Source organism: Alternaria metachromatica (assembly GCF_023757995.1).
Source record: "Alternaria metachromatica strain BMP 0045 chromosome Unknown scaffold_7, whole genome shotgun sequence".
NCBI classification, from domain to species: domain Eukaryota; kingdom Fungi; phylum Ascomycota; class Dothideomycetes; order Pleosporales; family Pleosporaceae; genus Alternaria; species Alternaria metachromatica.
In genome coordinates, this window is record NW_026055498.1 from 884740 (window position 1) to 909776 (window position 25037).

At 53.3% G+C, this 25037-nt stretch overlaps 9 protein-coding genes across 9 annotated transcripts; 6 read left to right on the plus strand and 3 right to left on the minus strand.

Annotated features, from left to right (window-relative positions):
* Positions 1-85: 85 nt before the first annotated feature.
* J4E83_004288 (uncharacterized protein) lies at positions 86-949 on the plus strand (the record flags this gene model as incomplete). The annotated part of the gene is made up of 1 exon (XM_049331217.1): positions 86-949. One exon carries the CDS (start codon positions 86-88, stop codon positions 947-949), a length of 864 nt encoding a protein of 287 aa, XP_049189763.1.
* Positions 950-1305: 356 nt separating this feature from the next.
* On the minus strand, positions 1306-3979 carry J4E83_004289 (uncharacterized protein; the record flags this gene model as incomplete). The annotated part of the gene is made up of 3 exons (XM_049331218.1): positions 1306-3626; positions 3673-3750; positions 3814-3979. 3 exons carry the CDS (start codon positions 3977-3979, stop codon positions 1306-1308), a joined length of 2565 nt encoding a protein of 854 aa, XP_049189764.1.
* Positions 3980-4406: 427 nt separating this feature from the next.
* Positions 4407-6553, plus strand: J4E83_004290 (uncharacterized protein; the record flags this gene model as incomplete). The annotated part of the gene is made up of 2 exons (XM_049331219.1): positions 4407-5199; positions 5250-6553. The coding sequence occupies 2 exons, from the start codon at positions 4407-4409 to the stop codon at positions 6551-6553; spliced, it is 2097 nt and encodes a 698-aa protein (XP_049189765.1).
* Positions 6554-7113: 560 nt separating this feature from the next.
* On the minus strand, positions 7114-10072 carry J4E83_004291 (uncharacterized protein; the record flags this gene model as incomplete). The annotated part of the gene is made up of 6 exons (XM_049331220.1): positions 7114-7251; positions 7302-8671; positions 8731-9031; positions 9081-9442; positions 9490-9967; positions 10022-10072. The coding sequence occupies 6 exons, from the start codon at positions 10070-10072 to the stop codon at positions 7114-7116; spliced, it is 2700 nt and encodes an 899-aa protein (XP_049189766.1).
* A 1726-nt stretch (positions 10073-11798) lies between these two features.
* Positions 11799-12896, plus strand: J4E83_004292 (uncharacterized protein; the record flags this gene model as incomplete). Its single annotated transcript, XM_049331221.1, has 2 exons — positions 11799-12337; positions 12455-12896. 2 exons carry the CDS (start codon positions 11799-11801, stop codon positions 12894-12896), a joined length of 981 nt encoding a protein of 326 aa, XP_049189767.1.
* Positions 12897-12942: 46 nt separating this feature from the next.
* On the minus strand, positions 12943-13785 carry J4E83_004293 (uncharacterized protein; the record flags this gene model as incomplete). Its single annotated transcript, XM_049331222.1, has 1 exon — positions 12943-13785. One exon carries the CDS (start codon positions 13783-13785, stop codon positions 12943-12945), a length of 843 nt encoding a protein of 280 aa, XP_049189768.1.
* Positions 13786-14175: 390 nt separating this feature from the next.
* Positions 14176-14888, plus strand: UBC12 (NEDD8-conjugating protein ubc12; the record flags this gene model as incomplete). The annotated part of the gene is made up of 4 exons (XM_049331223.1): positions 14176-14196; positions 14255-14342; positions 14397-14686; positions 14736-14888. The coding sequence occupies 4 exons, from the start codon at positions 14176-14178 to the stop codon at positions 14886-14888; spliced, it is 552 nt and encodes a 183-aa protein (XP_049189769.1).
* Positions 14889-15645: 757 nt separating this feature from the next.
* ILV2_1 (Acetolactate synthase, mitochondrial) lies at positions 15646-16949 on the plus strand (the record flags this gene model as incomplete). Its single annotated transcript, XM_049331224.1, has 3 exons — positions 15646-15847; positions 15898-16205; positions 16254-16949. The coding sequence occupies 3 exons, from the start codon at positions 15646-15648 to the stop codon at positions 16947-16949; spliced, it is 1206 nt and encodes a 401-aa protein (XP_049189770.1).
* Positions 16950-19889: 2940 nt separating this feature from the next.
* J4E83_004296 (uncharacterized protein) lies at positions 19890-24812 on the plus strand (the record flags this gene model as incomplete). Its single annotated transcript, XM_049331225.1, has 3 exons — positions 19890-23306; positions 23358-24319; positions 24371-24812. 3 exons carry the CDS (start codon positions 19890-19892, stop codon positions 24810-24812), a joined length of 4821 nt encoding a protein of 1606 aa, XP_049189771.1.
* Between the last annotated feature and the right edge of the window lie 225 nt (positions 24813-25037).

Genomic DNA, 25037 nt, shown 5'->3' on the forward strand with positions numbered 1-25037 from the left:
CACCTCCACCGTTCACGACAAGAACCACCACACCATTTAGCTCTACCGCCATTCGCATTCAACCAGATCTGCACCACGACCAACAATGCCTCTCTACGACTCCAAAGCAGCCTTCGTCGCTTCGGACATGAAGGCATGTCCCATGCCGCCCTCCGACCCCTCTTGTCCTATCTGTCGTGAAGACCTCCAGCCTCACGAGCCGGAAGCCATATCCACGGGTCCCACAGTCGACGGCGTTCAAAACGACGACCCCATCCCAAATAGCTCCACCGATGACCACGACACCACCGCCGCCAACAGCGCACCCGTTGAACCAAACGAAGATCACTCCCCTGTCAAGGTCACCTGCTGCAACAACATATTCGGCCGCAGCTGTCTAGAAGCCTGGCTCACTAGAGGAACCAGCTGTCCATTCTGTCGCGCCGAGTTTTTCCCACCACAGACTGTACCAACCGGAAGATGGTTCGACTGGTTTGCTCGAGGCATGCAGGCTCGAACCGACGTGGGGTTGGAGGCAGCGAGAGCTCGATCCGGAGAGGGCATGCAGGCGACGCATGCTCGATACACAGAGATGATGGATCGCATTACACTCACACACGTAGGAAACCTGCGTGCACAAATGATGTTGGAGCAGACAGTGCTGCAGCGTACGTTCGAGGCTCTGCAGCAGGCGGGCCCGGATGTGGAATTGCCGGACCAGGATGACGCTGAGGATGAGTCTGATTCAATGCCCGAGCTAGAGCCGTTGGATGAAATGGAAGGGTACTACTCGGGGTCTGGGTCTGTTCTGAGCGAAGATGAGGATGACGAGTCTGAGTTTGAGGATGAAGATGAAGATGAAGATGGTGGTGATGAGGACGGTGGGGGCGATGGACCCCCGGAGGGACCTGGATCTGGAGGCGCGGTTTGTGTTGCGTGCGCTCATACAGGAGCTTCAGTGCGAGCCTAGAGTGGCGTCGCTGGAATAACGAGTGTAAAGGAGGGTTTCGACAGGCTGGAAAAGACGATATACTCATTCTTCCTGATTGCGTTTCTTATAGTCATCCATGCAAAAATCATGTCGAAATAGCACTTGCTTCAACTATTACAAGCTTAGCATCTATTATACTCATCCCCTGACTTTGCACGTCTACCTCTACCAACGTACCTATTCGGCTATGACCAGTTGGGATAGCTTGAAACATCGTGGTATCCAACGATCCAACAGCTGGTCATAGCCGAATAGGTATGTTGGTAGAGATGGACGTCCCTATCAGACTACACCACATCTCTCACAATCACCGTCCCTACCTTACCCATCCCAACTCACTGCCACCGAAACGCATCCCCCGGAATAAAGAAATTCGCATCCTCAAACGTGATAACGCGATCCATATCCAGAAAATGACTATCCATAAACGCATCGGACAGATTAAGCAGAGACTGGTCTTGAGTGCTATGTTGGTTCCCGGTTGCACCAGCATTACCGTACGGAGCGAGCGATGGACCAGATACCGGGACTCCGTTTCCGGGCTGTTGATACTGCTGTAATGGGGTATGGCTCGGGTAGGTAGCTGATACTTGCGGGGACGCGTATATAGGAGGTGGCGGTTGCCCAGATGGTGATATCGCGTGTGCGCTTGGGAGGCGCGCATGGTGTTGCTCGTAGTTGCTGGGTGAGGGCATGGTTGTGTTCCGGGTTATGTCTGGAGGCGGGATGCGGCGCGGGCTGAGGGTTGAGTGTGAACTGGTGAAGCTGTTGGTACGTCCGTGGTTCCTCATTAGAGAACGTTCATGCGCAAGGCTTCTGGAACGCGCTTGTGGTGTTGCGGCGTAAGTTGGACTGGCGTAGTTTTGTGGGTCGAGCGTCAGGCCGTTGTGGTCGTAAAAGTCGAAGCGGAAATTTGCGTCGTTTTGACAGGCTTCGAGGAGTCCTTTGAGGTGGTTTGCGTATATAGCTGCTTGGTTATTGGGTTTCGCGTCGTCTGCATTCTTTCCTTTCCATCTTGCGGCCATTTCCTCGAGGTTGTGGATTAGGCGGTGGAATTCTGATCGTAGAGGTTTGCGGGTGGCTTGGTGTTCGAAGAGTAGTGCTTTGGCGGCGATGAAGGCACAGAATGAGAATTGGACGTTGACGAATGGTATGGGCGTGTGGGTAAGGAACTTGTCGACGATGTTCGAAGTTTCTACGGCGGCGAGCTCGCAGGTCTGGGCACTGCATTCTTTTGGTAATGCGACGAAGTCGTTCCATCCGCGGGGTGGGTATCCGATTGGGTGATGCAGTAATATCATCGAGGTATTATGTGTGATGTGGGCTAGAGTCAGGTTAGGATCCATGTCGACCACAGTCCTGTCTGATGATATGTTGGAGTCCTTCCATCTAGGAGGTAGGAAAATCTTCCACTGCACAAGTCTCAAGTCTAGCTCCTTGAAGCGTGTCAGCCAACTGACTGCATGCTCCTTGTCTTGCCAGTTGATCCTTTGTTGGAGGAAGAAGGTCGTCACTTGACTCAAACTCTCGGTTGCTTCGACACAGTATGCGAATGCGCCTAGCTTTGAAGCATCAATGTAGCCGTTGGCGGAATTTGGGCTGGCTCCTGGGGGAAAGTGGTCGACGCCTGGGTCTTCTTCGTTGTATTGTGCGGGTACATTTGCTAATGATCGCCCGATGCGGGCAGCGGCCTTGTTCCAGATGCCGAAGTAGGGTGTGGTTACCGGCTCTTCTCTGGTGAAGAAACCGCCGTCTGCCGGTAACCGACGGTGCACGTCATCTGCTGTGAGACTGGTGTTCCATCCTGTAGACACCGAACAATATCGATCGAGCAGGAAGATGATCCAGAACAGTCTTCGTCGCTCTTCCAACTCCGTCCAGTCGTTTGAGGGCTTCACCAACCGCACAGGCGTCATAAGTGATCCCGACTGCGACGTCGATGGCTCAGTAGTAAGTTGGAGGTAGTCTATAGTCCTCGTGAGCGACCCGATCAGCGGCCACGCTCTTTGTGTTTGACCGTCATTAAGAAGATCAAAGACTAGGAAGATGAGGGCCTGCAAGCTTTCGATGGTGACATTGCGCATCGCATGCGTTTCCACAATCATCCGGGAGACCCTCGTCTGCTGAAGGATCTGATCGTTATCCAGGTATAGTACGTTGGGGTCCATGTGTCGCAGAGCAACGGCGACCAGAGCATGGAGGACCAACACATGGCCTGGGTCTTGACACCCTTGGCGCACTCGCGTTTGGAGTCTCGCTTTATGGATATATGGGATCCAATGATGAAACGAGACGCAGAAAAAGTCTGCGACCTTCTCGAGCAATGGTTGAGATGGTAAGTGCTGCGCGATATCAACATCTTCGAAGGGGAAAAGCCAACTCTCAGCAATCGGCATCTCGAATCTTCTTTTCAGCGGATTGGACACGCCGTTCTCTTCTTCGGAAGCTCTGGAGCCATCTTCTGCGGTTTGGTGGTTGTGGTTATAATCGGGAGTAGGCGCGACATACGGCGCGTGTTCCTCAACACGAGGCGCGCGTTCTTTTGCAGCACTGGGGCTTTCATGCGCGACGGCATGGCCATTCGCAGTGGATTCATCGTCTCTGTACCGTGGCCGGATGTTTCCCGCATCATCCAGCAGTATCCTCTCAAGAAAGGCTACGGAGTGTAAGATTGAGTTCATCGTAGAAGGAGTACCACATACCGACGCGGCGGGTCAACGCCTCAACAGCTCCGGGCTTAAGCCCAGGTTTGTTCTTTGGCTGATAAACACATTCAGAGGCTATGGCACATTAGCGACGCAAGATAGCGACGCGAAATAGCGCCAATTGACAGAAAAACTCACACAGCCTCAAGCAATGCGAGCACGAGGGTGTCTCGCGCGAGCATCGCAGCTTGCGTTGCTTGCAGCTAACGCACGCGGGCGTGTCACCGCCCACCGAGACGGGACCGTCGTCCTCGCCTGCCTGGCTACCATTGCCAACCGAGTAATTGGTCCACCCAGCCGACATCAGCACGACATCGCAAAAGCGCTGATCAAGAAGAAGCAAATGTGGAGGATGCAGCGAGCGGCGGGCATCGGGATAAATCGATAATTACTCCACACGCGGGCCCCGCGCGGTCTAACCCTCCTTTCGGCTGATCACCATCACTCCACCCCGGAAGCCACCCGATTCCATCAATACGGGACGGGAGCCTATGGCGATACGCGGTATCGATGTAGCTTTCGGATGCGCTGCCTATTGAAGCTTGGGTGTAAAGAGGCACGAACTGTCTTTTGCACCCATTGTAAGGTACCGCTCACAGGGGGTCACGCCATAGCACTGGACACAGGAGACTACGGTGCATGTAGAGGCACAAAAGAACACCTCAGTCTGAAAGAACTCTCAGGTTCTGTATCTTCATGCAGTCTAAGCTCTTGATGACGCTCAGGACACCATGCCTCCGCTAAACGGTTTCTCAAACAACCCGTTCAAGACGCACGCCGATTTCAAGTCCGCATCAATAGCACTTCTTCGCGCACTGAAGCCATACCAATCACCCCATGGCGCCCGAATCAAACTCCCATTATCAACCGGTACCCATTTCGACGATGTCGCCGCCCAGCTTGAAGGCTACGCCCGGCCGCTATGGGCAGTCGGCGCGCTGATGCACTCGAACATTGTGTCCAAAGACGAGTACGAAGAGCTTATCAAACCCTACGCCATAGGCCTGGCCAATGGTACCAACCCACATCACGAAGAGTACTGGGGTCCCGTCGTACTACGCGATCAACGAATGGTGGAAATGGAGATTATCTCGTTCGCGCTACTATCAGCTCCAGAGACCATGTTCCATTCGCAGTCTGGAGAAGCGAAGAGGAATATTACGGAGTGGCTGGGGACGATCAATGGCAAAGATTTCCCCACGACAAATTGGCTCTGGTTCCGCGTCATGACAAACTTAGCGTTGATCAAAGTATGCGGCGTAGCCAAAGAGCATGTTCTCGATGCGATGAAAGCGGATCTGGATCTCATGGAGCAATTCTACCGAGGGGACGGCTGGGCAGCAGATGGTATCTGGAGCGACGAGGGACGACAGGCAGACTACTATTCAGGTAGCTTTGCAATCCAGTTCTCGCAGCTTATCTATGCGAAAATGGCACAGGATCTGGATCCAGAGCGGTGCGAAAGGTTTCGGGGTAGAGCGAAGGAATTTGCAGTGTCTTTCTGGCGGTACTTTGACACCAATGGTATGTTGAATACCTACGGCAGACACCCAACACTAACTAACACGTCTTAGGTGCCGCCATACCCTTCGGCCGCAGTCTAACATACCGTTTCGCGTTCGCTGGATTCTGGTCCGCCGTCGCTTTCGCAGAGGTCGAACTGCCCGAACCACTCAACGACTGGGGCGTGATCAAAGGACTTTTGCTCCGGCACTTACGCTGGTGGAGCAAGAAAGAGGACATGTTCAATATCGACGGCACGTTGACAATCGGCTTCACTTATCCAAACATGTACATGAGCGAAGACTACAACAGCCCGCAGTCTCCTTACTGGGCCATGAAATCTTTCCTAGCGCTAGGACTGCGGGAAGACCACCCGTTCTGGACTGCGGAGGAGAAGCCTTTGCCCAGTGCAGATGTAGCAGTTATGCCAGTTAAACCAGCTATGCATATCCTCTGCAACCAGCCAAACCACCATTTCCTCCTCTCCATGGGCCAATTCTGTCCTTGGCCGCTTAAAGCAACGGAAGCCAAATACGGAAAATACGCTTACTCATCGCATTTTGGTTTCAGCGTGCCTACTGGTACGCTGATACAGCAAATCGCTCCAGATAGTACACTCGCAGTGAGTAAAGATGGTGGCGAGACATGGCGGGTACCATGGAAAGTCACAAACCATCGCTTTGCTACTGCGCAACTGATGCGCAACGACGAATTCATAGAGGACATACCGTGCTTGACAAGCACATGGAAGCCCTGGGCCGACGCCGATATCACAGTACAAACACACATCGTGGCTCCTTGCTCGCGCTGGCCAGATTGGTACATCCGCTGGCACCGCATCACCAACACCGGGTCTGGCACGGTTAAGATCCAAGCCGTCCAAGGTGGCTTTGCGATTCAAGGCCGCGGCGATAAGTACGGTGAAGTCTTACCAGCACACGCACACACCTCTGAGTTCTCCACCCAAGCAAGCCGAAACAACGCATCTTTCCCGCAAGGCACGGTAACAACTCAGCACTCAGCTCTCATCTGCTCCAACGCCGGCGCCAGCGGCATCGCTGCCCTCAATCCAAACAGCACCGATCATTCAACGACGAAAATGTATGCGGAAGTCCTGAAACCGGATGCGAATACGAATTTGATGTGGCAGCGCACACTCATTCCCACTATTAGGAACGAGTTGAGCATCCCGCCAGATACGAGAGGGCAACCAGCTTCTGAGTTTGGCAGCGCGGTGTTTGCTCTAGCTAGGACGAGTGATGGAGAGGAGCGGTACGCGGGGTTGGAGTATAGTGAGTTGTGGGGTGATGTACCAGTACTGGATACTGGGCGAGGGAAGCAGAGAGAGGGAGAATGGTATATTAAGCTCGAATAGACATGCGCCAGGCCAGCAAATGGATATGATTTCGTCTATGCTCAGTTAGCTGGGCAGCACATAGAGACGTTGTGTCTAAAAAAACCCTAGTCACAGCCTTGGCCGACAAAGTATGAGTAATGGGAGAGTCAAGGGCTAAACATAGAGGCGTATGTCTGAGCAGCACATAAGCATATGCCACACGCAAACAATTTTTGAAACATGTTCTAGTATTCAATCTAGCAAAAAAAGACCCGCAAGCCAAGCTAATCGTGCAAATGTGATAATCGGTATATCTTCCTCCATTCCCCAATCCGATTCAAATAGGCGCCCAGACATTTCAAAAGTTGTCCGTTATAGCTAGTGAACACACAGATAGTACAAGCAGGTCATGATCTTGCCAATCTGCATCATACATGTGCAGAGGTGATTTTTTGTAAATGACAAAAGTCAACAAAGACCACGTATAGCCTCCTTAGCCTACGCTGAGGTCCAAGACACCGGATAAACGCCAACATGATTGATTAGCAAAAGGTGGCTGCTGCCGCGAAGGATGAGTTTGTTGAGTGGGCTTGGTGCTTCTACCTCTTCCTCACGCAGAAGAAGAGACCAGTGCGACCAAGGAACCACAAGCATCCGGCGAAACGGACAATGGCGAGCGCAGCGGTAGCCCACAGAAGGGCCTGGAAGAAATGCGCGGTTCTGCCGGAGGCGCTTGACTGTAATTGAGTTAGTAAAACGTTCGAGATCAGGACTTCAGGTAACTTACGGAGAAACCAAAGCGGTCAAAGTTGTCCTGGGTAATGACAACCGCAAGTGTGGCGTTTGAACCAATCCAGGCTGTGCACAAATGGGTACGGAAAGACTTGTAAGAGTCCTCCAGAGTCTTCTCGTCGCTCTCGACAGGTGGTACGTAAGGAGCGAGAGCGCGCTTGACTGTGGCCTCGAACTGGCTGTCAATATCGGCTTGCGGCAGGTCCGGCTCCTCGATAACGTTGTGCTTGCCGTCAGCTCCCTTTTCCGTCTTCGCTGAGGGAAGCGCATCTGCCTTGTCGGAACCCTTGGTACCCCAGGACACATCGTGCCAGTTGGAGAAGGCGTAGACGTTGAGGATGTTGACGTAGGAGGACATGATGAGCAGATACTGAGGGAACGAGGTGAACATGTGCCATGGGTCCATGTAGAGGAACGAGGCGACGTAGTAGAGACCGAAGGTAGCCGCAAGAGCGATAATGATAATACCGACACCGCTAGACGAGAAGAATGACGAGGCAAATGCTTCCGGCGATGAAGTGTCGAGTTTCTGCGAGGACGGGTTCGTGAAAGCCTGAACAACGAGGTAGATGGACAGGATAACAATGTAGAACTGAATGAGACCGAAGACGCAGAATGAGACCAGGTAAGACCATTTGGAACCCTTTGGACGATTACCAAAGGCCAAAATGAACTGTAGAACCAAGAATGCGAGGTAGAGATAGGTGACGATGACGTTGAAGATGGGCGTGACAGTGTTTCCGAAGGGCCAGGCGTCTCGCGTATCAGTTTTGGTACCGACAAGACTCATGATAACGACGGTGGTAAGCCAGAAGGAAGCCAGGGAGAACCAGGCCATGATGGTCTGGAAGACGTTGTACAACATTTGAATGTGCAGGAAGAACATGCGGACGAGGTTGTGGCCACTCTTGTACATGCGGCCAAAGTGGAGCAGGGAGTAGATACCGGCAGCGAAGGAACCGTTCAACCAACGACGACGCTGACCGATGAACTCGGCAGCACCCTCAGGCACATCGGTTTCACCCTTTGAGGCCTTGATGTAGGTGAGATGCCACTTGGATCCAGCCTTGGCGACAAGCTCGAAACAAAGAATACGATCTTCGGCCAAGAACATGTTCTTCTTGAAAATGTTCATGCCCTCGATACCCTTCTTTCCGAGAATCTTGGCGAGTGTGTGGTCACCGTGGAAGTACTGCTCGAGCGGTCTGCCCATAATAGCACGGTATCGGTAGGCCGAGAAAGCACCAGGCAACACAGAGACGTATCCGAAGGAGGATTCCAGCGGCTTGTCGAGAATGTTACTGATCTTGTACTCGAAGTTTTGTGCGGCTACCAGCGGGTTGAGGAGGTTCTTCCAGCCCTTGCCTGTCAGGTTTGTTAGCCCTCCATATCTTCGCTTTTTGTTCGAGTCCGAAGCAACTTACCCAACATAGCGTGAATCTCACCGCAAGCACCGCCGAGATCCTTGTCGTTGTAGAAACCTTCCCAGAGGGCGAGAAGGGACTTGGGGCCGGGCTTTGTACCAGCATCGAGCAGAATGCAGACTTCGGGGTTCAGAATGCGACCGATAGCAGTGAAGAGCCATCTGTGGGAGTTGATCTTCTTGCTGTTCTTCTGCTTCAAGCAGAACATCATCTGGACGGGGGGAAGTGTGCTGGCGCTGTCATCGTGGGGGCGAATGAGCTGCTGGTTGGGCGTAACGGAAAGTTGCGTGGTATATTCGAACTGAGTTATTAGCGAATTACTTATAGACTAGATTTTGATCGACACTTACGATGTGAGCAACAGTCTCGTTTCCGTCAATGTCCTTCTTCATGACACCGTCCTGGTAGATACCGACAGTGGCGAGCAGGTCAAGAGTACCCTTGTCGCAAGGGTCAATACCGTCGAATACCAAGCACACGACGATCTTCTGCCAGGCGGGACCGCCCTTGTTCCAGAACTCGGACTTCTTCAGGTTGACAATGTCGCGGATGTTCTGCATGACACCGTGCAGAGTACGGGCAGTAAGAACCTTGTCTTCGTTGTAGTAGGTAATGGCAATAAGCAGCTCGGTGTGGCGGTTGTACATGGCCGGACGCAGATTGTAACCGTTCTTGAGGGTGAAGTCGTTGGGGTCGCATGTCGCAGCAGTGTCTAGCGGCTGTCAGACCTGAAGGGGAAATACAGAACGTGGGACTTACAGCGCATGTGGGTGAACTCCTCGCTACCGCTCTCGAGGTCATTGCGGTACTTGGCCTGGATGGCGTTCTGGATGGCAGAGGGGACGGGGTAGTCGGCACTCAGAACGGAACCCTGGACAAGCTTGACCTTACGGGTCATACCACGCTTGAGGCCACCGGCGGCACCTCCGCCGGGCTGCTGTCGCTGCCTCCATGCTTCGGTCGAGCTGGTCTCGCTCCTCTGGTATGGTGATGGGGCCCGCTGGGGAGCACCGAAGTCGCCCTGCGCGTCGTAGCCACCTGACGCCGAGTAGGAAGTGCCAGCGTGGGCCTCGCCGGGGTATTGTGTTGGCCTGTCGGTCGCGTAGGACTCGGTCAAGCTGTAGGTGGAGTGTGGGCGGACCTCAGGGTTGCCGTAGAAAGGGTCCGGGTGGGCGCCGGTAGGGTTCTCGTGCAGCAGCGAGCGGCCTACTTCCTCCTCATCGTGGGTGCGGTCGTACTGCGGACGCTGTCAGTATGTCGTGCCTTCCTCGACATCATCAGGGGCGCCTACGCCGGTGTTCGGGTCTCCAAGGTTATAACCTTGGTTATTGTTGTACGCCATGACGTGCTGCAGTCCACGGGCCGGCGCTGCAGATGGCGGTGTTGAAGGGAAAAAGGAATAGGCGGTAGGGGTATAAACGGTTGAGATGTCAGAAAGGCGGCAGCGCACAACTCGGGGTGTCGCTTGATAAAGGTGGATGGAATGTCTGGGGCGCTTCAGGGCTGAGAAAGCTGAAGGGACGCGCGCTATACCCCTTGTGGTGGGATGGGGGAAGGTGCGCTAGGAAAACCGCCGTCTCTGAAACACGGCTTAGCCAGCTTCTATTCGTCGTCGCCGTGTAAGCTGCGCGTTTCGGATGCAGCTGGGCACTCCTTTAACAAGAATGCATTCGTGGAGACGCTTCAAGAACGGGCGATCGCTTCTACTTGAATTCGACGGCAACCGCAAAACCTGCTGGCGGTGAAGCACACGACCGAAGCACATGAAGTCTCCGTCGTCTGTCAGTGTGGCGCTAGCCGGCCACGACCTGCTAAAATTAGACAGGCCCTGGCCGCTTGCTTGCTCAGCCTCACCAAAGTCTACCAACATCGCTATTGCCGGCATACTATGATACTATCATGTAGACGGCCTGACTCGCCTTGCGCAGACTACTCCTACGACGTGCATACAACGCCCGTTGCCGTCGAGTGGCTGAAATGCTCAAAATCTCCTTCTGCACGGCTGCGCGTCTCTGTCTCAAGCTAGGGGTCGCACGGCCGACGTCAGCCAGCTTTCAAGGTTGCTCCGCAGGCGGATCCACTCAGAGAGATCTCCTAGTTCTCTGCAAAGGGTTGCATGCATTGCTACTGTAACCCAGCCTACCGACCTGTATACGAACCTGTAGTCGGAGCGATTGATTTCTAAATAGGGCCGTTCCCATGCCACCACTACAAACCTTGCCACGTCGTTTTTGCCTGCCGTTTTGCCAGCGTTATTGCAGTGCTGCGTTTGGCTGCCGGGTTCGCGCGATGGCGGTGCGGTGACAGGGTCCAGGCCTGTGGTGAGTCTCCTATCCGTCGCTGTGGGCCGCCGTTGGAAAGTTGTTCCTGGACCCAGGACCCTTCATCTCTGCTGGGTCTCACATCTCAACCGCCACATACTCGATCTCGCTGACAGCTTGGCATCGGCGTCGGTACCACATGTGCTCTGAGACGACGTCGAAAGTCAGATCTTCCACCACGATCCCTGGTTGAATATAGGCCTGCGTTATTCAATTTCCTGAATGTGTGCACAACGAGATGCATAGAACAGGCTGGCCTATGCTGAGCAACAGTCTGCGCAGCTCCCCGAGTCATCACATCACGTGCACGTGCTACAGCCACCTCTTACATCCATGATAGGTACCACCAGGGCTGCGAAGTCCCTTCCAATCCAGGTAGCGACATAGACACATCTCCCTCAAATCGCTTCTTTTGGCAGCGAAGATGGTGAACGCTCCTGCCTTTCTGCACCTTATCGCGCGGGGAGCAGCAGGCCGCACCTTCCGTCACCAGCGCCTCAACAAAACGAAAACTTGTATTCTCCATGTGCATCCACACCACTTGTGTAGTCTTCCTCATGCTCGAAAAACAACACCTTATTACTTAATCCGCTTGGCTGGCGTCATACCCGCTGCTACTGCCCCGCATCGAAATTATAGTCGCGATAGTTGTACCTACAACAATTGAGCATCTTGTTCGCTAATCACCTACCAAACTCTACACAGTTCCTCTTCGACCCGCATATCCACTCAGCGGTACGAGCCGCCATGGCCTCAGCCGCACCGTTAGTGGATCTGCCCAAATCCAAGTCTGGTGCTTCACCACCGTCAACGGCGACCACATCTCCAATAGCTGAAGGCCACGACAATACAATTCAATGGCAAACACCTGAGAATCCGAACTTCGTGCATCCTGACCACGCAACACCGTCACCAAGCTATCCTAGCGCGGAGAACCTCATCATCGTATGCTGCCACGCCATCTTCCTTCCGAATGCAGATGAGCCCAACTTCCCACTGTGTAGTCCTCACTACGAGCCGCATTGGTTGCTGGCGCCTTTTCAAAAGTCAGATGAAGCGACAGGCAAGCCAGGCGAACATGAGACGTTCTTGGCACATATCAAAGCCGGTATCGATGCTTTGACTGTCGGAACGGACGCTGAGCATCCTCCCTCAAGCATTCTTGTCCTCAGTGGCGGGGCCACTAAACGAGCGGAGTCTCTGAAAACCGAGGCACGCTCATACTATCATGCAGCGCTCGCAGAAGAGTTAGCAGAAGGTCACAGGGGTGGAGGACGAACCCATAGGTGAGCATCCAGTATACTTGTCCCGATTCCAAAACTCGTCATTCGAGAACCCCGGTGAACGAACCAAGAGCAGATAGCAATGCTTACTCCGAGACCGATTTCTGACCACATACACAGACTATACAACAAGGGATATATATTACTAGAGGAACAAGCCACCGACTCGTTCCAGAATCTGCTGTTCAGTATCCTCCTTTTCAGGAAGGCTACTGGCAACTATCCGAAACAGATTCGGGTAATCACGCATGCTTTCAAGTCGAAGCGGTTCCTCGAACTACATGCTCCGACTATCCGATGGCCGAAAGAGCGCATCCTGGTGCAAGGCATAGATCCGCCGATGGCAAACGACGCATTACAGAGCACGCTTCGTGGGGAAGAAGAGAACGGATATGCGGCATGGGAGAATGACCCCATGGGTAACGGAGATCTTCTAGGTGGAAAGAGACAGTTACGCGGATGGGATGCCAGCAAGGCAGCCAAGCACTTCAAAGATCTGGAAGACAGTGTCAAGAAGTTGTTTCAGGGCACAGTATCTGACGAGCTGCCATGGATAAGCTAGACCAAGAATTGCTAGGACTTGCTTACTATCTAAACTCCTACCTACCCTATCGAAGCGTTGTATTTGGTCGCCCACAGAGCACGGCATCTTCACCTAGCGGGATCCATTTCGTATCTTTCAATCTTGTGATGGGCAATCGTTCCGAGCCGCCATCCGGACACACCTGTACACCGCCCCTTCCCAGCCATGTAGGCGCAATTGTGACAATGACCGAGTCGACTAGAGAATAGGCGGGACCAGGTCCCAGTATATCATTGATGACAAAACCACCCCCCTCAATCATCACGCTCTTTAAGCCTCGGTGCGCCAAAGCATCGAGAATGATATGCCATGACGAACCAGATGCAGCAATATCTTCGGGAGAAAGTCCCAGAACCAGGTATTCGCCACCTACGCTTTCGAGTATCTTCCGTTGATAACTGGATGGCTCCACGTAGGTCACAATATATGGTGCCTTCCCCTTGCCCTCCTTGGCTAATCTCATCACCTTGCTCTCTTCGCTAAATTGCCAGCGCCCGCGAGGATCAATGACGACTGGTCTCGGTTGTCCAACGAGCCCTTCTCCACCATAGCCACCTACGCCTTCGATTCGGCAGTTTAGTGATGGGTTGTCGGCAATGGCTGTCCCAGCTCCGATCAGAATAGCATCGTGTCTTGATCTCAGGAAATGGGTCATGGCCTTGGATTGCGGGCCAGATAATGCGGTCTGTACACCGGGTGCGATGGCTAATTGGCTGTCGAGAGAAGTAGCGAAGGTTAATGTGACGAAGGGCTTAGAAACGTGTTGGTGAGCTCGGGGCGATGTAGGCGAGTCATGAGGTAGGTAGCCTTCTATGTGCTGGCTATCCGAAGCTGGAAATTGTAAGGCGTCTCGTACCGGAGCTGTCATGGCTGCTGTGACTATGTATTGACTGTACGTGCGAGTATCGTGAGTCTTCAGATGGAGGCTGAGAACCATGGGTGACTAAGCCGAGAAACCGTGGCCGGACCCCACGTCGCAGCACGGACGCCCGTGGATCGTGGCAGCCTGCCCAACTTATCTTCCAAGGTTCACTCTCACGTATAATATCTCTAGCCCTTCTTTCGTTTGGAGTTCGTACTTTCGCAGGCCCTCGCACTCGCCGCCTTCTCTACTAGCCTCTCCCTATCACCCAACCGCCACCTAGCCCTCTACCTCCCGCCGTTTGCCCCGCGACCCTCACGCGCGCGCATTCCAGCACACCAACGCGGTTACATTTATACAGGCAATAGCCCGGACGCCGCATACAATACCGCCAAGATGATGAAAATATGGTCTATGGTAGGTCTTTGGGATTCTAGTGTCGCGTGGCAATGCAAGACGACTAACAATCTTGTAGAAGAAACAGCAGCAGCAGGATGAGGCTGCACAAGCTGCGTCGAGCAAGAAGAAGAAGGTCACCCCGGCCCAACTGCGAACACAAAAAGGTACCTCCAGTTCTCGACTCCATACCGTACCCTCGCAAAGCTAACGCGACATAGATCTTGAAGAGTTATCTCTCGGCACAACGATGAAGACGCACTTCCCCAACCCCGACGATATCCTCAACTTCGAACTCACGATCGACCCTGACGAGGGCATGTACAAGGGTGGACGCTTCAGATTCGACTTCAAAATCAACCAGAACTTCCCCCACGACCCGCCAAAAGTCAAGTGCACACAGAAGATCTACCACCCGAACATCGACCTGGAGGGAAACGTCTGCTTGAACATTCTGCGAGAGGACTGGAAACCAGTATTGAACTTGAATGCGGTTGTTGTTGGTCTACAGGTACGTTACAGGGTTGCAAGATGTGGAATGGCATGCTGACAGATCACAGTTTCTCTTCCTCGAGCCGAACGCGTCGGACCCGCTGAATAAGGAGGCCGCCGAAGACCTCAAGCAGAACCGAGAGGGCTTCAAGCGCAACGTGCGCGCATCGCTCGGCGGCGGCACAGTCAAGGGACAGAACTTCGATCGTGTGCTCAAATGAGCTTCATCGCATAGGATCAGAACAACACAAGCTTTCACGCAGCAGTCCTTCGAAATGCCCATCCACGGACGGATGCATCACAATGACATGAGACCGAGCCACGGGCTCACTACAGGACAAGGTTGATGCATGGGAGAAGGCTGGAGGTGAACATGTCAATACATTAGCGACTGCATGTATAGCCTGGCGCATCATGTAGGGGGTGCATGGGTATCTTACGGGCGCAAGATAGTCTTCCAAGATCTCATACAATATGACTGCACATTTGCGCATAAAAATGGTTTTACCCGTTCGTGATACTTTACTGTGACTGCGATGTTTGCTCGAAGATTGCGTCACCGCCATGCTGAATCTGTGTCCGTCTACCCAGCCCGTGATAGCTACACGCAAACCGTACTGCGCAACGTTACCTCGTAGTAAATAGGCCCGCTTAGACTACGGTCAATCTCACCAAGTCATCAGCCGCCACGCACTATCCACTATGACTGGGTCCAGCGATGCCTCATATCATCAGAACCGCTCTCGGAGACACGCATTCCTCCCCGACGACCCTCCGGCCCCCCTGCTAGCACTCTGACGGCGTACGGTGATTGGCCAAGGACGCGAACGGTCGGTCTGGGGCAGCGATAATCGGCCTGGTCCAAGCTCCCCAACTCGAAATTCTGGGTGGGTTGACGATCGAGCCCAGCGTGTTTAAAAGCCCATATTCCCGCCAAACAATTCTGACCCCAAGATACCCCTTTCACACACATTCACAATGGCTTCAAGACCTGTTACCCGCGCTCTGCGCCAAACCGCCCGCCAATTGGCTTCCACTCCCGCTCAGAAGCGCACTTTTGTGTCTGCTCTGAGTGCTGGTGCTAAGAAGGCTGCTCCCCGCGCAGCTGTCACAAGCCAGTTCCAGCAGACCCGTGGTGTCAAGACCATTGACTTTGCCGGAACCAAGGAGACTGTCTACGGTGAGTTTGACCATTCTCGATGCATCGGGATCAAAGCTGACAGCAAACAGAGCGTGATGACTGGCCAAAGGAGAAGCTTCTTGAGTACTTCAAGAACGACACCATGGCCATGATTGGCTACGGATCTCAGGGCCACGGCCAGGGTCTTAACATGCGCGACAACGGCCTTAACGTCATTGTCGGTGTACGGAAGAACGGTGCTTCGTGGAAGGAAGCCGAGGCCGATGGCTGGGTTCCCGGAAAGAACCTGTTCGACATCGACGAGGCTATTGGCAAGGCCACCATTGTCATGAACCTCCTCTCAGATGCCGCTCAGTCTGAGACCTGGCCCGCCATCAAGCCCCAGCTCAAGGGCAAGGTAAGCAATACTCATCAATTCGACAAGATCTGAAACTAACAAACCCAGACTCTCTACTTCTCCCACGGTTTCTCCCCCGTCTTCAAGGACCTCACCAAGGTCGAAGTCCCCACCGACATCGACGTCATCCTCGTCGCCCCTAAGGGCTCCGGCCGCACTGTCCGCACCCTCTTCCGCGAGGGCCGTGGTATCAACTCGTCCATCGCCGTCTACCAAGACGTCACCGGCAAGGCCAAGGAGAAGGCCGTCGCCCTCGGTGTTGCCGTCGGTTCCGGATACATGTACGAGACCACCTTCGAGAAGGAGGTCTACTCCGACCTGTACGGCGAGCGTGGTTGCCTGATGGGCGGAATCCACGGCATGTTCCTCGCACAATACGAGGTCCTCCGTGAGCGCGGCCACAGCCCCTCCGAGGCCTTCAACGAGACCGTCGAGGAGGCGACCCAGTCTCTGTACCCCTTGATCGGCGCCAACGGCATGGACTACATGTACGCCGCGTGCTCCACCACCGCCCGCCGCGGTGCCATCGACTGGAGCAAGCGCTTCAAGGCCGCCCTCAAGCCCGTCTTCGACGACCTCTACACCTCGGTCGAGAACGGCAGCGAGACCAAGCGCTCCCTCGAGTACAACAGCCAGCCTGACTACCGCGAGAAGTACAACCAGGAGCTCAAGGAGATTGACGACCTGGAGATCTGGCGCGCTGGCAAGGCTGTCCGCTCCCTCCGCCCTGAGAACGCCAAGTAGATGTGCGTTCGAGGAGAGGTTGAGCTTGGATAGTATGGAAGGCGAAAATGTGTAGATAATGTCATGTCTTTTGTTACGATTAGGGATGTTATGGCGTCAAGCGCTGGATTTGTCATGGGCGCTGTTATATAGCTGCATTGGCGGCGGTCAAAAAAGAACCTTGGATGAGAGAGGGAAGGGATAGCGCAAAAGCGAAATGAATACCTTTCCATGACAATAACTGTTTGACTTTATGCGTTCTTTTGTGATGTATAGCTCCCTGGACTGAAGATATTGTATCTTCTAACAGCGATATCACTTTATTGTGTATCCATTCAATCGTCCAATACATCCATATCCATCATACTTTCACTTCTCTACCTCCACTCGACCATTCCTATCCTACCATTCTTACTGTGGCCCTTCCATCCCGTTCTTATTCGAAACTGGTGGCGCTAACCTCGTAAAAGCCTTGGACCGTGCGTACGTCGTCCAAAGTCTTCCTTCCAAATCTAGAAGTAGTCCTGGTTTGGGTCTTTGTGCTGAGGATGCAGGGGTGCTGCATTTGGGGGATGATGTTGATGTTGATGAAGTTGATGAAGTTGGGGAGCTGCATCTAGGTGACGATGATGATGCTGATGAAGGTGGGGAGGGAGGTGGGGTTGGTAATATTGAGGCTGATGCGGATGTGGATGAGGTGGAAATTCGGCGAGCCATCTTGATCTTTTCGATGTGTTTCGCAGGGTCGTTAAGGATTGTGTTGAGGTTTGGGGTTTGGTAGGGTTGCGCCGGTTTGTACATGGCCACGGATCGTGCTGGTATAGGTTTGGGGTGGTAGGTTTTGCGAAGGTGTTCGTCGAGATGGCACTTGATGGGATGGTAGTCGTCTGAATGGTAGATCGATCGTTGGTCTGTACGGAGGACTTAAGTCGTAGATTATATTGAGGATCCAGAGCACTGAGATAAGAGTCTATTTTTTCATTTGTGAAAACTTCAATGACTCACTTGATGTATCCAGTGTGAGCTGAACTATGGTCTAAGGTGGTGACTTTTGGTGTATATTGGTATAGCGTACCATGGTTCGTTTACAACATTTCTACCTAACCCAACCCAAATGCCCTATCACGATTCTTTGAACCTCGCATTCATATCCCATCTAAATACAGTTGTTCTCCAATTTCCCCAGCCGACGTCGAATGTGAACTGGCTGCGAACACTACGGTAGCCTGGTTCCTCCGGTTCCGTGTCTTCAATGACGGGCTCTGCGACGGGCTCTACGGTGGGCTCTACGGTGGGCTCTACGGTGGGCTCTGCGATGGGCCATTCGACAACTTCCCAATCTTCTCTGATTCTCGTGCCGTCGTCTTTCTCACTGTCGTGGCTTGATTTCGATGGGGTTGCATCAGGTACTGATGAGGCATGTTAGTCAACGTCCAGTGGTGGTCTGTCGGAGAGTATGCGCACCATGCTCTTTACTGTTTGGACGGGATCCGAGTATGGGCTTACCGCCTATGCTTATACTGTAAGACCATGACGATTCACGATGGAATGTTCCGCCTGTCTGTGCCATGTTCAGAAGGCAGTTCGGAAATTGGACATCTGTTGATGCGCTGTGGTGGCGTTTCGCAAAGATGTTGAATTGTAAACCTTTCTGGGTCTCATACAAATTCGTCTGCTGACAACCATAGTGGTTGCCTGACATGGTTGCGCCACGTCTTAATACTGCGGGGTGCTGAAAGAGGGAAGGATCTGTGTAGAACTCCCGGAAGTGACGGCGTCCTGAAGGATGCGGAGGGCTGTAGTCTCCGGTCAAATCACATCAAGGCTCTCGATTTGACTTTGGGCCTGGGACGATGCTGCTGCATACAAAATAGGACTCTCGGTATTCATCAGAATTGATGATGTGGGAGTTGCTGCCAAGTGTGCTTTCTTCTACGCTGTGCTGAAGAGAGACTGAGAGATCAGGGTGAAGTTGCAAAGTTCCTTGTTTTTACGAGTAAATTTCCTCCTACACAGCCCGTCGCGAGATCGTGTTGCTCTTCAATCGGCTTCTCCTCGTCTTCTGAACTGCCTCAAAAGCGAACTGAACTCTTGCGGGAATGGGAGTTGCAAGGCCTGAACCATGCCAAACAATGTGTTTCTGGGTTAACTCAAACATCGAGATGAGCAAAGCAGAAGGGGTTCGCGAAACCGCAATCGATGAGTCGCGGCACGAGGACAAGATAAGGAAAGTGGACGTCTGCGTCGGCCGAAAGTGGAAGCGAGGCCAAGTGGCTGAGACTACAAGCACTGCTTGGCTTCTCCTGCCTGACGCAACGACATATTGCTCCTCGGAACGCGCTTGCATCAAGCAAGACTTCGACATTACCCATCAGCGCTCAGGCGCTGTAATATGCAATGTACCCATTACCCAAGACAAAGCAGAGACAACAAGGAAGCGGATATTGAACGCTTCGCGCCTTCGCATGCTTTTGACGCGCCTGAACATATCCAACGCCCACGCACCAGCAACTCTCCGCGCCCCGCGGGCACCTAGCGCCTCCACAAATCGCATGGCGGATGTACCAGATCGTGCATCGATCAAGGAGGCGTCGAATCACTCTCGGGTTGGATGCGAGGCTAAACTCCGATTTACCGATCTGGGGATCTAACATCAACATGACATCACCACTTCAACATTGGACTATCGACGCGTCGCAAACATGAGGCACATAACAAGTGCGTGCGCGCAGCGAAGCGCTCTAGGCGACTGTCACTGGGAACTATGTTATAGTACTGTCCCTCCGTTCGGATCCCCCACAACGCCCGCAACTTTCGCGGATAGTCCCTTGAGACCGTCGCAAACGGCTTCTTTTAGCCATCTTTGTTTACCGTCGATCCTTGGATAGCGATTATTCTCGTAGTATTTTCACGGCGCATACTACTTTTCATTGGCCTTCCTAGGCTGTGGAGATTTTCGCGATGGCTTCCAACGAGGCAGGAACGTTCCAGGATTCCGATCAACAGCACATACAAGACGCGTCGCAACAACAGTCCCACGTTACTTCGGACGCGTCTGCCACCAATAATGAAACAAGTACACACGATACCTTCATCTCAAGCGCCTTACACACCAGTAGCCGGAGCTACTACGGTGCAGAAGGCTCAGGGCTATTCTCAGCTTCCAGCAATTCCACGGCGGTACCATCGCCAGATGTTCGACCTTCCTCAGATGCCGCAACCAGCCATTTAGCTTCCGGGATTGTCTCTGGCGATGAATCTACCACCCAGCATCTCCCAGCCAATGACTACCTGCAGAAGACGACATCAGGGGGCCCAGTCGAGGAGCACGTAGTTCTTCACGATGATTCTTCAGACTCAGAGCATGAAGCAGAGGAGCCGTCTGAGAAGCGTACCGAAACCGCCAAGAGGCCCGGCCTCCAGTCGAAGAACTCGAAACCCATGACCGAAGACGACCTATTCCGCGCGTTGTCCAGGCGAAGAACGAGCCAGGCCAATGGCCTCAGCAAGACGAATACTAGTGCGACAGGACGAAGCCAAGAGGAAGAGGATGAGATCAACAAGCTTATGGGAAAGATGTTCGGACACACCAGACAGGAAGCATCAGAAGAGGAGAAGACGAGACATCAAGGTGTAATCTTCAAGCACTTGACCGTTAAGGGCATGGGTATTGGAGCGGCATTGCAGCCGAGTGTTGGAAGTCTTTTCCTAGACCCCGTGAGATTCTTCAAGAACCTACTCACCAAGGGGCCACGCAAGGCAGGCGGCAAGCCCCCGATCCGTACCCTTCTCGACGACTTTTCTGGTTGCATAAGACCTGGCGAGATGGTGCTTGTTCTTGGCAGACCTGGAGCGGGTTGTTCAACGTTCCTCAAGATGATCGGCAACCAACGATACGGCTACGAAGAGATCACCGGCGACGTCTCGTATGGCGGTACTGACGCAGACGAGATGGGTAAGAAGTACCGTTCGGAGGTGCTATATAACCCCGAAGAGGACCTCCATTATGCGACGCTTAAAGTCAAAGACACACTCAGGTTCGCTTTAAAGACAAGGACACCTGGCAAAGAGTCACGAAAGGAAGGCGAATCCCGCAACGACTATGTCAACGAGTTCCTTCGTGTAGTCACCAAGCTTTTCTGGATTGAGCACACCCTGGGTACAAAGGTTGGCAACGAACTGATTCGTGGTGTGTCTGGTGGTGAGAAGAAGCGTGTTTCGATCGCAGAGGCCATGGTGACCAAGGCATCGGTACAGTCCTGGGACAACTCGACAAAAGGTCTCGATGCGAGCACTGCTCTCGAATACGTTCAGAGTCTGCGATCTCTCACGAACATGGCCCAAATCTCGACTGCTGTAGCGCTATACCAGGCAGGCGAGTCTTTGTACGACCTTTTCGACAAGGTTCTTTTGATTCACGAAGGCCGCTGCTGCTACTTTGGGCCCACTGAGAAGGCCGCGGAGTATTTCAAGAATCTGGGCTTCGTCAAGCCCGAGCGCTGGACCACCAGTGACTTCTTGACGTCCGTAACCGATGATCACGAGCGACAGATCAAGGAGGGCTGGGAAGATCGCATTCCTCGCACTGGCGCAGCTTTTGGAGAAGCATTTGCCAGCAGCGAGCAAGCCAATGACAACCTGGCCGAGATCGATGAGTTCGACAAGGAGACCAAGAAGCAGGCTGAAGAACGTCACCAGGCACGAACTAAAGCTACCAAGAAAAAGAACTTCACCATCTCGTTCCCAGCTCAAGTCGTCGCCTGTACAGACCGCCAATTTCGCGTCATGGTGGGAGACCCGCAATCTCTTATTGGCAAATGGGGTGGCATCTTCTTCCAGGCCCTTATCGTCGGCTCATTGTTCTATAACCTTCCAAACACGGCTCAGGGCGTGTTTCCACGAGGTGGTGTAATCTTCTTCATGCTGCTTTTCAACGCCCTTCTCGCTCTCGCTGAGCTTACGTCTGCTTTCGAATCCCGACCCATTCTACTGAAGCACAAGACCTTCTCCTTCTACCGACCGGCCGCCTACGCTATTGCGCAGACCCTTATCGACATGCCCCTTGTTCTGGTTCAGGTGTTCATCTTCGACATTGTTGTATACTTCATGGCCAACTTATCGCGGACAGCATCGCAGTTCTTCATCTCACTCCTCTTCCTCTGGATCATCACAATGACCATGTATGCCTTCTTCCGAGCTATTGGTGCTTTAGTAGGGTCCTTGGACGTTGCAACTCGGATTACTGGTGTGGCCATCCAGGCGCTTGTCGTATATACTGGTTATTTGATTCCTCCGGCGAAGATGCACCCGTGGTTTTCTTGGCTACGATGGATCAACCCCATTCAATACGGCTTCGAAGGTCTCCTAGCGAACGAGTTCTACAACCTCGAGATCCAGTGTGTACCCCCGTTCATCGCGCCGCAAATTCCCGGTGCGCAGGAGCAGTATCAGTCCTGTGCTATTCAAGGCAACAGGCCAGGATCGCTTACAGTCGCCGGTCCGGATTACATCTCTGCAGCGTTTGGATACAGCAGATCGCATCTCTGGCGCAACTTTGGCTTTATCTGTGCCTTCTTCCTCTTCTTTGTGGCACTAACTGCTTTTGGTATGGAAATCCAGAAGCCCAACAAAGGCGGAGGAGCCGTCACTATCTACAAGCGCGGCCAAGTTCCCAAGACTGTTGAGAAAGAGATGGAGACCAAGACCCTACCTAAGGATGAGGAAGCTGGCAATGGCGAGCCAATCACCGAGAAACACTCCAGCGACAACGACGACTCTGACAAGACGGCTGAGGGTGTGGCAAAGAACGAGACAATCTTCACATTCCAAGATATTACCTACACCATCCCCTACGAGAAAGGCGAGAGAACGTTACTCAAGGGCGTTCAGGGCTTCGTCAGACCCGGCAAGCTTACTGCGCTGATGGGTGCATCGGGTGCCGGTAAGACGACATTGCTAAACACCCTTGCCCAGCGCATCGACTTTGGCGTTGTTCGTGGAGACTTCCTGGTCGATGGAAAGCCACTTCCGCAATCTTTCCAGCGTTCGACCGGCTTTGCAGAGCAGATGGATGTACACGAATCTACAGCGACAGTACGCGAGGCACTTCAATTCTCAGCGCGGTTGAGGCAACCGAAGGAAGTACCTATCCAGGAGAAGTACGACTACGTCGAGAAGATTATCGATCTTCTTGAAATGCGCGACATTGCTGGTGCAGCTATCGGTACAGCTGGAAATGGACTCAACCAAGAACAGAGGAAGCGTCTTACCATTGGCGTGGAGCTTGCAAGCAAACCTGAACTGCTCATGTTCCTTGATGAACCTACTTCCGGCCTTGACTCTGGTGCTGCCTTCAATATTGTTCGCTTCTTGCGCAAGGTAAGTTCACAAACCTCGATAATATAAGACGACTCACTAACTCGACTATAGCTTGCGGACGCCGGTCAAGCGATCCTCTGCACGATCCATCAACCCAGCGCCGTCCTATTCGAGCACTTCGATCAGCTCTTGCTTCTCAAATCTGGCGGCCGCACGGTCTACTTCGGTGATCTAGGCCACGACTCCCAGAATCTCATCAAGTACCTCGAAGCAAACGGCGCCGACAAATGTCCCCCGCACACCAACCCTGCCGAATACATGTTGGAAGCTATCGGTGCCGGTAACCCCGACTACAAGGGCCAAGACTGGGGCGACGTCTGGGAGAAGAGCTCAGAGAATGAGAAGCTCGGCAAAGAGATCCAGGATATCACCTCCAGCAGGCGCGACGCATCGAAGAACGACGAGGCTCGCGATGACCGAGAATACGCGATGCCGTACCCTCAGCAATGGCTCACCGTCGTCAAACGAAGCTTCGTGGCTATTTGGCGGGATCCACCCTACGTTCAAGGAATGATCATGCTCCACATCATCACTGGGTTATTCAACGGCTTCACCTTCTGGAACCTCGGAAACAGCCAGATCGACATGCAATCCCGACTCTTCTCCATCTTCATGACCCTCACCATCGCACCTCCTCTGATCCAGCAATTACAACCCCGCTTCCTCAGCGTGCGCGGTATCTACGAGTCTCGCGAAGGCAGTGCTAAGATATACTCCTGGACTGCCATGGTTTGGGGCACGATACTCAGCGAGCTGCCTTACCGAATTATTGCTGGAACTATTTACTGGTGCTGCTGGTACTTCCCGCCTGGCTTCCCTCGTGACACGTACACGGCGGCGAGTGTTTGGCTCTTCGTTATGCTGTTCGAGGTCTTTTATCTGGGCTTCGGACAAGCTATTGCGTCGTTCTCTCCCAACGAGCTGCTCGCGTCGCTACTTGTGCCATTGTTCTTTACATTCATCGTATCCTTCTGCGGTGTGGTCGTGCCATACAACGCGCTACCCTCATTCTGGTAAGTAATGTCCATGAACTGGTATGATACAGATACTAATTTCGAGCGCAGGCAAAGCTGGATGTATTGGCTCACTCCATTCAAGTACCTGCTTGAAGGATTCCTTGCGCTACTCGTCCAAGGTCAAACCATCCGATGCGAGACTAAAGAGATGGCGATCTTTCCACCCCCACCTGGCCAAGACTGTCAGACGTACGCCGGCCAATTCGCGCAGCAAGCAGGGGGCTACGTCGAAGCCCAGCCGGACGGGAACTGTGGGTTCTGTCAGTACGCAACTGGAGAAGCCTTCCTGGCATCCTTCAACGTCTTCCCACAGTACATATGGCGTGACTTCGGCATTATGTGGGCGTATATTTTCTTCAACTTTTCCGTCGTCTTCATCTGCACCTGGCTGTACTTGGGCGGCCTACGCCAGATTAAGTCATTCTTCAGCCCGGCCGCGCGCAAACAAAAGAAAGAAGCAAAGCAAAAGCAGAGCGGCGATGCAGCTTGATACAGAGATTTCAAAGATAGCAGATATTCGGCACAGTGTGCAGCGACATGCTTCGACGTCGACTGCGAAGACGCGGGTTCCGGAAAACTCCTAGCCTGCCCGCGGCCGGAACGCGCAGGGCTGGGAGACGCAGCTTTGGGACGGCCCATCCCAGCGCACTGTGGGGCTCATTTCCGCCTCGTGCATTCCCCGCGAAATGCCTCTTGGGGATCTAGAGCATGTGCT